Below are 13,792 nucleotides of genomic sequence, written 5' to 3'. Positions count from 1 at the left end.
ATGGCACTTGCTGTACCTGTGACACTAAAGACTACTGAGGTGGGTGAGAATGAAAGACTTGATTACGCCATGTCAGCTATGCAAGGACACCGTGAAAATATGGAGGATGCTGTGAGTAACCTACCAGCCTTTGTGTAGGATCATTGGGTGCATAGTTATATGAAATACACATGATTGACTTGCTAGTTGCTATAAGTTGCTGCTAAACAATTGAAGCCTCATGTTAACCTTCTTTCTCTGCAGCATGCAATTGTCTTAGATCTTGATGCTGCAACTGGCACATCATTCTTTGGTGTTTATGATGGCCATGGAGGTCTGATCTTCACCCACCCTAATCCTCTTGAACAAGTTTCAAATGCATGATGCCAAAAGACAGGCCAGATGTTTAGCTACTTGTGTCCATTACATTCTTACTATGCATTCATTAGTACTGTTGACTCGTTTTTTTTTGTTTTTAGCAATAGGTTCCATTTACCATGATAATTGATTTATTGGAAATTCTGTTTCAGGACCTGCTGTTTCAAAGTATTGTGCGAGACACTTACACATTGAGCTTCGCAGACATGAAAGATTTCATGATAATCTCCGAATTGCAATTGAGAGAACGTTCTTAAGGTTTTCAACCTTTTGTAGCTCACTGAATTCATGCATTATATATTTTTAGATGGCATAAGTTATTTCCCTCCATTACTATATGGGATGACAAAGGAAATATTGCCACATTCTTTGTTCATACTTGAGTTGTTCATAGTTGAGTTGTACTTTTCTGCACGTGCAAATAAGAAATATGTAAGCATTGCTCCTACTTTGCTGCTGCAGGATGGATGAGATGACGAAAGACAGGAGCGCAGGGAGGGAATTATCTGGGTATGGTGGTAATGACAATTGGAAAGCATATAGAAAGGCTATGCGCAGGAGTCTATTTCTACCCTTCTGTCAGGTTCTTACTCAACTATTTTATTTATAAAATCTAGCATATGAAAGCTTGTAAGTTGTAACATTTCACTTCATCCTCAATATTTTTCCTGAAGTCTGCCTATCCGGGGCCAGAAAACGATGGATGTACCGCGTGTGTGGTTCTCATTAGAGGCAACCAAATCATTGTGGGAAATGCTGGTGATTCTCGCTGTGTACTCTCAAGGAATAATCTGGTCTGTTGACTCATTCTTTTGTCAAGCATATGTCTGATACCAAATCAGCCTGATATTTTGTACCACTAAATGTATTCTAATGGTGCCTAATACTCTGTTATTTCCATTATACGCAAAGGCGATTGATCTATCGAACAACTTTAAACCAAGCCTTCCAGCTGAAAGACAAAGAATAGAAGCTGCAGGGCATCTGGTAACTTTTAGTGAGAGAGGAAATGTGCGTCGTATTGATGATGGAATTGCAATTTTAAGATCACTTGGTACAGTTCTGCCTGACTTTTTAGTCCGTTGTGGGATTCTACAATTGATTGTATTATCAGTGTTTTACTTCCTTGCATTTCAGGTGACCTGCTGTACAAGGATAACAATAATTTAGGTCCCCAAGAACAAGCAATTACTGCCTTTCTTGAAGTTCGCACTGTAAGTTTTACTATATGCTGTCACCAAAATGTGATTTCATCCATCTGGGTACCGTCTGATGGAAAATTGGTCCCTTATTTGTTAGGAAGAGATAAATCAAGATGACCAGTTTCTTATCATAGCATGTGATGGAATCTGGTAAGTTTTCAGCTAAAAGACACTGGTGCACTGTTTTACAGCATGTTTTATTTTGTTTGCTTCGAGATGTCCTTGATTCCATGAAAATTATAGTTATCTTCCACACATTTGTCTCTTCCAAGTTCTTTATATTAGTGTTCAAATTGTCCAGGGGTGGGGTTTATAGGTTTTGGTTCAGTTAAGTTTTATTTGCTTTGGACTGGGCCACTGCACCACAATGCTATTTTGTATGGTTTCTTGAATTTCTGGATATAATAAGTTCTTTCCTGAGTTTGATGTGATGGGCCCAGAGGGGTCGGAGTTACAGGATGGTGCAATAATATCAGCCAATCCTCTGTTTGCTTATGTTTATAGTGTCTAGTGTCCAGATAATTGTGCAAGTCAATCTGCTGAAAATTATCATGAGATTTGTTTGGTTTATTTTGGAAGAACTTTTAAGAACACGAATTTTACCATAGGTCTGGAACTCTGGATAACATCAGTACTTAATGAAACATAATTGTGAAGTTGTGACAAGGATTCTGGACAACCTGAGTGGTACTCGCTGATGTAAATAATTTTTATGTTGTTTGCCCTAAAATTCACACAGCTCTTCCATGTCCTTTTTTGTAGGGATTTCCTAACAAGCCAGCAAGCAGTTGATTTTATAAGGATATACTTAAATGCTGTGAGTATTCTTCCCCCTTGAGCATATCTGCTTGTTTGACAATGATGCACTATACGGGAAATTTTTTGCTATTAGATCCTTTAAAAAGGTTTGGATGCATGATACGCTTATTCATTGAGAAATATACAATAGATACAAAATATTATCCCATCTGTGTAGTAGTCAAAGATTATGCCGTGTCAGCTATGCAAGGACATCGTGAAAATATGGAGGATTCTGTGAGTAACCTACCTGCTATTGTGTAGGATCATTGGGTGCATAGTTATATGAAATACACATGATTGACTTGCTAGTTGCTATAAGTTGCTGCTAAACAATTGAAGCCTCATGTTAACCTTCTTTCTCTACAGCATGCAATTGTCTTAGATCTTGATGCTGCAACTGGCACATCATTCTTTGGTGTTGATGATGGCCATGGAGGTTTGATCTTCACCCTAATCCTCTTGGAACAAGTTTCAAATGCATGATGCCAAAATATAGCCCAGATGTTTAGCTACTTGTGTCCATTACATTCTTACTATGCATTTATAAGTATGTTGACTCGTTTTTGTGTTTTTAGCAATAGGTACCATTTACATATTTGATTTATTGGAGATTCTGTTTCAGGACCTACTGTTTCAAAGTATTGAGCGAGACACTTACACATTGAGCTTCGCGGACATGAAAGATTCCTTGATAATCTCCAAACTGCAATTGAGAGAACGTTCTTAAGGTTTTCAACCTTTTGTAGCTCACTGAATTCATGCATTATATATTTTTAGATGGCATAAGTTATTTCCCTCCATTACTATAGTGGATGACAAAGGACCAATATTGCCACATTCTTTGTTCATAGTTGACAGTTGAACTTTTGCTGCACATGCAAATAAGAAATATGTAATGATTGCTCCTAATTTGCTGTTGCAGGATGGATGAGATGATGAAAGACAGGAGGGCAGGGAGGGAATTATCTTGGTATGGTGGTAATGAAAATTGGAAAGCATACAGAAAGGCTATGCGTACGAGTCTATTTCTACCCTTTTGTCAGGTTCTTACTCAACTATTTCATTTATAAAATCTAGCATATGAAAGCTTGTAAGTTGTAACATTTCGCTTCATCTTCAATATTTCTCCAGAAGCCTGCCTATCCGGGGCCAGAAAATGATGGATGTACCGCATGTGTGGTTCTCATTAGAGGCAACCAAATCATTGTGGGAAATGCTGGTGATTCTCGCTGTGTACTCTCAAGGAATAATCTGGTCTGTTGACTCATTCTTTTGTCAAGCATATGTCTGATACCAAATCAGCCTGATATTTTGTACCACTAAATGTATTCTAATGATGCCTAATACTCTGTTTGTTTCCATTATACACAAAGGCGATTGATCTATTCAAGGACTTTAAACCAAAATTTCCAGCTGAAAGACAAAGAATAGAAGCTGCTGGACATGTGGTAACTTTTAGTGAGAGAGGAAATGTGCATCATATTGATGATGGAATTGCTAAGTTTGTCAATGTGATCCGTGTAAGACACTAGTCTTAAATAAAAGTCTACATGCATTTTTGTTTATACTGATTTATTTTTTCCTCGGAAATTGTAGAATACTGTGACATTTATACTTGATGGCAATAATTATGATGTATGGGAGCAATACACCATGGTCATGGCACACATACGGTTTTGGTTTGTGTCAAAAGGAGTGAGCATCAATCTCCGTCCAATTCTGGGGTATGACAGATTTGTCCACATAGTACCATTTGAAGGAACATTACACCTCGTCCTCAGATATGGACCAAGATCAGTAAATCTTATCATTGGTGCTAGAGAAGCTTGGCTGTATGGAGCAGCAGGTGCTAATACAGTTGTCCAGTTTGAGCGTAAGAATGGTACCCCCTATATACAACATGAATATTCAATTTCACTGAATGGAGATGGCAGATACTCCCAAGTTGCCAAAAAAGGGCCCGGAGACATCCCTATCGGGATAGATGCTCTAAGAACAGTATGTTCTGTATTATCAGAAGCTGATGAAAATACTGATCTTGATGAAATTGAAGAGCAACTTGGAGTTGCGATTGCTCACATAATGGAACCACTGAAGTTTCATAAGCCATATGAAATTGTGAGCGGGGCCATATTCTCAGGTGAAAGTACTTGTTTTGAGGAGAAAGATCCTACTGTCAGATTTCTGGTCAAGATTTGGGGAAAGGCTGGTCGACAGCTGGGAAAGTACGTTTTTGGTCACTTTTGCAATGAACCCCAGCCTTTGCACCTCAATGAAAACCTGAATGCTGGAGGCATAAAAAGCCTTGAGGATATTTTTGAAAACATATTTATTATGCCTCAAGCATTCATACCAGTGCAGTATCTTGAGAAGAAGAAACCTTCAGACACATCCTCAATGGTCAATTCGACCTGGCAACCTGTTGATCTGGGAAGAGGCGATCCCAATGTAATACCTCTTGAGAACCTGTACAGAAGAATACAGGAACAGAGAGAGCAGAACATCAGAGACAACAAGTTTATTCAGGACAGGAGGAAATATTTTGGAGACAGGCTGGGTGGGAAACCCTGTTCTCAGGCCATATCATTTGTAAAGTCAGGAGCCACAAGCAGTGTGTTTTCCTGGAAAGCATCTCTGCCACTGCCAGTAAAAGGCAACCATATCTTAAATGCTGTTCAAATAGCTAAGAAATACTGTCGATTCTTCAAATAGAAAGGTTAGCTCTAGTTTCCATATGGCATCTGATCTTTCTGTGCATCACACTTCTCTTGAACATGGTCAGTGTTCTGCTGTTCACTTAGATGGCACAAAAGTGAATAGCAGCGCTGATGACCCTTTTTAATTGGCGCATTAGTAGATTGTCATGTATTTCAGGACCCATGTTTCTTTTTCAACTATCAACTGGCATTTGGATTTAGCTAAACAATATGTCTGCAATTATGTTTTCTGAATCTGTGATGAAAAAGAGTCTGTACAGCATATTTGGAAACTGAGAAACGATGTTTATTTTCAGAGATCCAATTGGAGGGGGATGGATATCCTCCTTCACAAGGTGGCGTCTATGGCACAAAACTGGTGATAAGTTCTCCTGCAGCTGGTAATGACGGCGATACCTGCGTTGGTGAATCGTGGTGATGTATCTGAAGTTTCATCGGTTCAGTAGTATCGGCTTCTTAGGAACTGTTCTCGTCCAGTTTGTTTTCTTTGCCTCTTTTGTTCAGGCCTGGTCTAGTAGTGGAGATTCCTAGAGTTTTTGGTTTAAAAGTTCTGTATGCTTAATGTTTGGGGTGGTATGCCACTCCTATATGCTGTAAACGGTTTAAACCGTCTTTTGGTTAATGCTAAAAGACCGTCTTTTGGTTAATGCTAAAAGACCGTCTTTTGGTTAATGCTAAAAGACTGGGGCCTTTGGCCCTAAAACTCTAAAAAAAACTTATACAACTTTTCTCACAAGCCGATGAGTTTGGAATTCATCTCAGGTACTTCCAAGTTACCAGTATGATGATTTGAGTACTGAAAGTGCCATTGTATATTTGCATTGCAGTACAACTCGTATCTGTAGAAGATCAGAGGTGATGACTCTGGAGGCAAGAGCTTGCTTTTATACCCCTGTGTACTTATGTGCTGGTATCTGACAGAAGCTGAGGACTTTTTTTTTTGGCTTGTCTTCCCGTTGAGAAATTGTTCCGTATGCTGGATTAATATGTTCTTCAGACCTCAGTTCTTCAAAAATGCAATAAAGAAAGAAGAGCCCATAGATCTAGGAGAGCGAGAGTTGCTGTCACCTTGCAACTCGATGGCCTGACCAAGCCCTACAGTAGATAGTGTAGGCAGTAGGCACTAGCATATATATTATTTATTCACGATTTCTATCTGCCCCGTTCGGCTTACCCCATATTCGGTTTATTCGGCTTGTTTTTTCAGCTGGAACAGTGTTTTTCTCTCACAACAATTCAGCCAGAACAGTATTTTTCAGCCAGTTTCAGCCATGTTTCAGACCAGCGAACGGGCCTTATCAAGCAACTGATTTTTTAGTCATGTTTAGGCGATGTAGCTTTGCTGCTTGCTTCCTGCTTTCGCCCAACAGGCGCCAACCATTCAATTCAAATCCAACGACAAAAAAGCATCGCCTGAAGGATTGACTAATTTTCAGGAACCTGTAAACTCTTATTTATTTAAATCACTAATGATGTTTAGTTATATTTAGATATAAAGGCGCGCCGAATAGGCGGCCTCCCAAAGTGTCCATGTACGTTCTATTTAGTTGATGTGTTAGATAGAAATTCTATGGCTTAGATGAAACGCGTCACAACCAGTCTTCCTCCATGCGTTTGGCAGTGGATAGATCAAACAGATGGACACATTCAATGAAGTAGGGCTTCTTGGTGATTGTACGCGGCACGCAAATGACCGGTGGCGCGTAGCAGGGACGGTGGATTCTCGGCATGCATGGTCGGTGCCTGATTAGCATGGTGGTCGGCATGCATGTGAGTACGTGTGCGTGCATGCTACTGGGGCCTTGCTTTGCATGCATGCATGCATGGTCGGTGGTTGGGGTTGGCCGTGCTTCCTTGCTTTCCTCTCACAGATCCATGTATATCTACAGGACACATGCGTGAACCGTCCGATCCTCTATACCTTCGTCCTCCATGTACAGTCACCTTCCATGTATCATGGCTTCTGAAACCACCGAGCCACACCAGCCTGGCCAACCCACATCAGCCTTATCCCTCTCCCACCATATACATACACAGGGACAAAAAAAAATCTCCATCCCCATCCACCCGCACCTTCCTCGCAGACTCTTCTAAATCCTCTTCTGCCTCGCTCCTTCCGCTGCGCCGCTGCTCCGCCGCTCCTCCTCCTCCCACAGCGCCGCCCTTCCCCATCGCCTGTGCCCGCGCTGCGCCCGCTCCAGCTCCGCTGCTCCGCCCTTGCTGCGCCTGCGGACGACCCCCCACGCTCGGGAGGCCCAGCTTTGTCTTCGTCTTCCTCATCAACACCTGCGTCCATCCTGCCGGCGCGCCCAGAGGCCCCAGCCAATGTTTTTGAGGCGCCGCGGCGAGGCGCGGCGCCTGACCCCCTTCACAACGCCTAGGCGTTTGTGGCGGACGCCTAGGCGACGCCATACACATATTGTATACCTCGTTTGTTGCCAATTCTTGAGCCCATGTTCCTTAGGAAAAGAGCAAATTTGCACAGCTAAGGGTCAGTAACATACTAATCAAAGCAAGTGTATACTAATCAAAGAAAGACCTGTTGCTGTAGCAACTGTAAACTAATCAAAGCAAGTGTATACTAATCAAATCCATGTTGCTGTAGCAGTCCAAGCACAAGTAGACATTAGTATATGTGAGTAACACTAAAGAAAGACGGCTCAGTAATATAAAAGCAGAGCACGAGCAAGGCGCACGCAGCATGAGCAAAAGCAGAGCACGAGGCATTAAATACTACAATACTCAGAGCAGAGACGGGATACCAGGCACCAGGCAGGGTCATACCAGGCGGAGGGAACAGAGAGGGGGTAGGGGCATACCAGGCAGAACAGAGAGGAACAGAGAGAAGGCAGGGGCATACTAGGCGGACGATGGACGGCCAGCGGAGGTGGAGACACAAGATGAACGGGTAGCTGTGGACAGGCGGATGGCCGACGGAGGCGGACAGTCACGGCAGACGCACAGATGCGGATGGCCGATGCCTGCAGCGGCGGAGATGCTGGAGCGGCTCCACGGTAGGTGCAGATGACCAAGCAGAGATGTAGGGGCGGCTGGCCGGTGGACTCGAGTTGTCGAGCAGAGGAGCAGCAAAGCGGAGCTCAAGGTCCACCCGCCGCCTTCTCTCTCCCTCTCCCCTCGCTCGCGGACGGCCAAGCGGAGATGCAGGGCCGGCTCCGCGGTAGGGGCAGCCAGCCGGTGGACACGAGCAGAATAGCAGCCCAGCGGAGGTCGAGGTCCGTCCACCGCCTTCTCTCTTCCTCTCCCCTCGCCCGCACTCGCGGCACTCACGCTAAATGACTCGCGCGGCGCACGCGCGGTCGATTTCTCGTGCCTCTTACTTTTCCCGCGGGCAGCGCGGTCGATTTCTCATGGGGCCGCGCTCCTTTTGGTGCCCTTCCCCTACGACCGGCATCCGGCGTCCGCGGCGTGGTTGTAGGCGTCCGCCCGACGCCATTCGCGACGCCTAATCCTATGAGGCGGACGCCATACACGCTGAGGTCGTGGCGACCCCGATGCCCAGGCCCTCGACCACGCCTTGTCGCCTAGGCGACGCCTCAAAAACATTGGCCCTAGCATGGCCGGATCCCCGCGATGCCAATTACTCTCTTGTCTCCCGGGTATCTCTCGTCTTCCCCATCTCTCTCGTCGCCGCCACCGGCCTGCCAGCCCGCCGACGCCGCTCCCTCCTATCTCCTCTCCCTTTCTCCTCACTCTCTGTCTTCCTCTCTCCTCTCATTTTTTCCTCTTCTCAAATCCACAACCACAAAGCGGTGGCGAAGGGCGTAGGGCGGCGGGATCCCGGCGTGGGTGACGGCGGTGGTGGCGGGTGGATCCCAGTGGTGTCGGCCAGATCCCAATGGTGGTTGCTTCTGGATCCCAGCATGGGCACCTCCATTTGCGTCGCCAGGATGGGCTCGGTTGAGGGGGGCCAGATCTATGGCAGCTCAGTCGAGGGGGGGGGGGGCAGGATCTACGACAACTTGGTTGAGGCCAGCGGGATCCATGGCGTCATATCCTGCTCTGATCCGGCCGACTAGGGTTTTTGCCGTCGTGGATCTCGCTGTCCACGCCATGGAGACCTCGCCTGGCAGCCCGGAGTCAAGCTCGCCGCCCCAGCCCCGATCACGCAGCGACGGCCCTCGTGAGGCCACGTGGAGCCGTGCTCGCTGCCCCACCCCAGGCCATGCGGCGTTCCCCTCGCCAGATCTCAGTGCTGCTCGTCGAGAGTTGTAGGTACTTCTCTGCGACTCCGTCTTCTTAGGTGTTCATCATCTGCGAGTGCAAGTGGTAATAAATTATGGTCTTCTGCTAGTGCGAGAGGTCCTCCGTCTTCTTAGATGTTCACTCCTGTGTCTTGAACTGGGAACCAGCAAGTCCTCCCTTGCGTTATATCAATCTTGTACATCTATGTGAAGTGTTTGAATCATCTTAGAAATTGCAGTGATGAGAATATTAGTCAATGATAGTATTTGGCTGTTGATTATGATGGCTCCTTATTCTGTTATTTTCCACTTTTCTTGAATTGACTTATCTCAAATGTGCATATCTTGCAACAGATGGTGTCGTGATCATATAATGTGCGTATCTTAGACATTTTAGAACCAGTAAGTTCTTTTTGGTCTGTTCTCAGTTCATTAAAAGCTATCTACTTGTCACTAGGCCACTGAGAAAATGATTTGTGAATGGGAAAGTTTGCTCAATGAAATTAGGCTAGCCTATGCTCTCTTTTTACTAGATGACTGATTCAGGCATCTTGGCCTATGCTTGCAATCCTGATATTGTGTGGGTTCCATAATTGATATATGATGGGCACTGCAAATTAATATTAATCATCTAATTTATATTGAGGAATTATTCCTGTGTTGTTTTTGTTAAAATTAGCCTCATCGTCTCTTCCTGTTAAGCAAAGACAATTCCTGAAACTGAATGTCATTGTGCAATTACAGGCAAATTAACTAAAACTGAATGTATTGTTCCTGAGAGAGAGAGAGAGTACTACATGAATATGATGTCTAATTGACAGGAAGCTCCTTGACCGGCCAACAGTATCAAAAAGCTCTTGACCAGCAGTGTCATTTATACCTTGCAGGAATCTGATGTCTTCTATATGCCTCCTACTGCTCTTGGCTCAAACTCTAACACATGTAAGCTTCACCTATTTTTCTTCTATTTTACCTATCATTTCTATGCAGTGATGCGCTCTTGTATGGATCAAATTGTGGCCTTCTAATGATGCTACAGACCTATGTAGTGAGGTGACAGTTTCTTCTATTGTGATTTGCATCAGCTATAAGTGCAGGACCAGATTTTGGATAGCTATCATACTTTATGACCATTTTGGTTGTTTGTGAATCTAGATGCTTTTAAAGTTACTCAAAGTTAATAGTACATTTGTAGCATTGGTCTGCACCGAGAGTACCAAACTGGTAGAACTGTTCATATAGTCTTGGAGCAGCAAAATAGATGAAAGTTAGTAGCAGCAGTTATGAATTTTTCTCAATGCAGCTAGCAATGTCTCGTCGTGCTGCCATGTCATCAAAATTTCGGCACGCAGTCTTCATAGCTTCATGGGTCCACTACGTGGCCACCTGTTCTTCTCCACTAAATGCACATCAAACTGTACCATAGCCTTTTCTCCTTCACCGCGATGACTCTCGTGCCTCAGACCATACATATCAAGTTATCAATTATCAGTTCCAAAATCAACCCATGGGGCGTGTCAGGTTTATTAATGTGATTGTTAGAATAAACTATTGCTTTCCTTGTGTGAACACAGCAAGGGAAGGCGGCGCCGATAGGCCCCCTACTGTGATCCTATAGCCGCTGCAGGTGCAGGCGCCGCATGGCTCATCTGTAGCACTGTAGGCCCATGCAGTGGCCGGCGCAGAGTCAGGCCTGTATGTTATTTAGTCACTGTTACAACAGGGCAGCTGTACTAGGACTAGATGGATAGAGTTATATAAATAGACTACCATGGCAACTCAGTAAAGAGAGTTCAGATTTGTCATCTCCTACATAGGGCTTCGGCCAACGCTGGTGTCTCTGCTGTGCGTGCATGCTCTGTTCTCCCTTCTTCTAGCTCCAGCCATAGTGTGTGGGGATAGACAACACTTGTTCGTGGTCGGCACGGCTAGTGGGTGCTCGGCAACACTAGCGGGTGCTCGGCAAGACCAGTGAGTGGTTCACTCACCTGAGCCGATGATCCTGTGGGCCAACGAGTGGTATTGGAGCCGTACAAGTACCATTGCCAGACTAACCGCTGGCGATGACGGACAGTTCGGAAGTGGGCAACAACAGTGGCACTGTTGTGGCTGCCCAACCACGAGAGGAGGTCATTGTTCATATGGTGTAGGAGGTCAGCGGCACTAGTTGGTCGACGCTGACTCGCACAACTATGGAGAGTGGTCGGTGACCATGAAGGTCAAGCTCAGAGCCCGACGACTTTGGAATGCTGTTGATAAGGGAACCGACTGCGAAGAAGATGACATGTCAGCGCTGGAGGCTATCCTTGTTGCTGTACCGGTGGAGTACAGGGAGCCGTTGGGGACAAAGGGCTCTACCAAAGAGGCGTGGGATGCTATTGCGGCAATGCGCGTCGATTCCGATCGCGCAAAGAAGGAGCCACGGCATCACCATCGATGAAGAGGAGGCGGTCTCTAAGTACCTCCACTCCATGCCGGCAAAGTACATCCAGATCGCTCTCTCCATAGAGACGATGCTGGACTTGTCCACCCTCACCATTGAGGATGTGATAGGCCGTCTGTGGGCGGTGGACGAGCCTGGAGCAGGTGATAGCAACGAAGGACAGCGGGATCAAAGACTTCTCACCAAGGTGAAGAGGTCCCAGAACCGGTTGTACCTGCTCGACCTCAAGGTGGAGCAACCAGTGTGCCTGGCGGCAAGGTACTCCGAGGAACCGAGGAGGTGGCATGCTCGGTTCGGACATCTCAGCTTTGATGCGCTTGGTTGGCTAGAGAAGATGGTCTAAGGGCTACCCCACATCAAGCACAGAGGCGAGCTATGTGATAGCTGCCTGGCCGAGAAGCAGAGGAGGCTACCGTTCCCAACGGCGGCCAAGTATCGCGCGAAGGACGCTCTCAAGCTCATCCACGGCGATCTCTACGGGCCAATCACACCAGCTACGGCCGGTGGTCGGTGGTACTTCCTCCTGCTTGTGGATGATTGCAATCGCTACATGTGGCTGCAACTCCTGACGAGCAAGGACGAAGCGGTGGCCGTGATCAAGAAGTTCAAGACGCGCGCAGAGGCCGAGAGTGGCAAGAAGCTCTACGTGCTGAGGACTGATCACGGCGGTGAATTCACTTCGGTGGAGTTCGCTGTGTACTACGCAGATCAGGGTGTGGAGCGACACCACACCGCGTCGTACTCGCCACAACAGAATGGCATGTTGAAAAGGTAGAACTAGACGGTGGTCGGCATGGCTCAATCCATGATGAAGGCCAAGGGAATGTCGGCAAGGTTCTGGGGCAAGGCGGTGACCATGATGGTGTTCATCCTCAACCGCGCTCCCACCAAGGCCCTAACGGGCAAGATGCCGTTTAAAGCTTGGTATGGGCGGAAGCCGAGCGTGTCCTGAATAGCCTATTTAAAAATCTACAAATCAACTAGAGCAATTTGATTAGTATGACAAATAGCGTAATGCAAACTTGCTCTAGCTCTACAAGGGTTGCAAGCCACCTATCCAACAATTCTAGTTGCAATGATTACTTAGGCACACAAACTTGCTACTCTAAAGAGCTCAACTAGATGAAGGTAAACAATAAAGCAAGCTCTCAATTCTAATTACACTAAAGAGCTTGTATCAACTAGTTTGCAAGAATGTAAGCAAGTAAGTAGGGTGATTATACCACCGTGTAGGGGATGAACCAATCACAAGATGAAGATCAAGCCAATCACCGGGAGAATGCAAATGACAAGAGACAACCGATTTTTCTCCTGAGGTTCACGTGCTTGCCAACACGCTAGTCCCCGTTGTGTCGACCAACACTTAGTGGTTCGACGGCTAAGAGGGGTTTCACAAACCTCGTCCACACGATAGGACACCGCAAGAACCGACCCACAAGTGAGGTAACTCAATGACACGAGCAATTTACTAGAGTTACCTTTTGGCACTCCGCTGGAGAAGGTACAACTCCCCTCACAATCACCGAAGGCGGCCACGAACAATCACCAACTCGTGTCGATCCTCCACCGCTGCTCCAACCGTCTAGGTGGTGGCAACCACCAAGAGAAACAAGCGAAATCCACAGCGCAACACGAATACCAAGTGCCTCTAGATGCAATCACTCAAGCAATGCACTTGGATTCTCTCCCAATCTCACAATGATGATGGATCAATGATGGAGATGAGTGGGAGTGCTTTGGCTAAGCTCACAAGGTTGCTATGTCAATGAAAATTTGCAAAAGTTACCCCTTGAGCCGGCCATGGGGCTTTAAATAGAGCCCCCACTGGAATAGAGCCGTTATACCCCTTCACTGGGCAAAACGCGCTCTGACCGGACGCTCTGGTCAGACTGACCGGACCCTGGACTCAGTGTCCGGTCCACTGACTTTTGCCACGTGTCACTTTGAGTTAAAACTGAACCGTCAGATCACAACGGCTAAGTGCTGACCGGACGCTCCGGCTAAACTGACCGGACGCTGGAGCCTCAGCGTCCGGTCGAGTACAGTAAGAGTCTAAATCCATTTTTCCTC

At 46.1% G+C, this 13,792-nt stretch overlaps 1 protein-coding gene across 1 annotated transcript; it reads left to right on the top strand.

Moving 5' to 3' along the window:
- LOC136495388 (probable protein phosphatase 2C 42) lies at positions 1–1,713 on the top strand. Its single transcript, XM_066491328.1, has 8 exons — positions 1–111; positions 244–313; positions 510–615; positions 820–940; positions 1,032–1,151; positions 1,270–1,411; positions 1,495–1,571; positions 1,657–1,713. The coding sequence occupies exons 1-8, from the start codon at positions 1–3 to the stop codon at positions 1,711–1,713; spliced, it is 804 nt and encodes a 267-aa protein (XP_066347425.1).
- The last annotated feature ends 12,079 nt before the right edge of the window (positions 1,714–13,792 follow it).

The sequence above is a fragment of the Miscanthus floridulus genome, chromosome 12, assembly GCF_019320115.1.
Source record: "Miscanthus floridulus cultivar M001 chromosome 12, ASM1932011v1, whole genome shotgun sequence".
NCBI classification, from domain to species: Eukaryota; Viridiplantae; Streptophyta; class Magnoliopsida; order Poales; family Poaceae; genus Miscanthus; species Miscanthus floridulus.
This window is presented reverse-complemented; position numbering and strand designations above follow the sequence as displayed.

What these genes read in the sequence shown, in the direction of transcription:
- LOC136495388 (XM_066491328.1), top strand. Translation starts at nt 1, where the DNA reads ATGGCACTTGCTGTACCTGTGACACTAAAGACTACTGAGGTGGGTGAG. An exon ending in TGTTTATGATGGCCATGGAG is followed by an intron (nt 314 to 509) that starts GTCTGATCTTCA and finishes ATTCTGTTTCAG; the next exon opens with GACCTGCTGTTTCAAAGTAT. An exon ending in CCTTTCTTGAAGTTCGCACT is followed by an intron (nt 1,572 to 1,656) that starts GTAAGTTTTACT and finishes CTTATTTGTTAG; the next exon opens with GAAGAGATAAATCAAGATGA.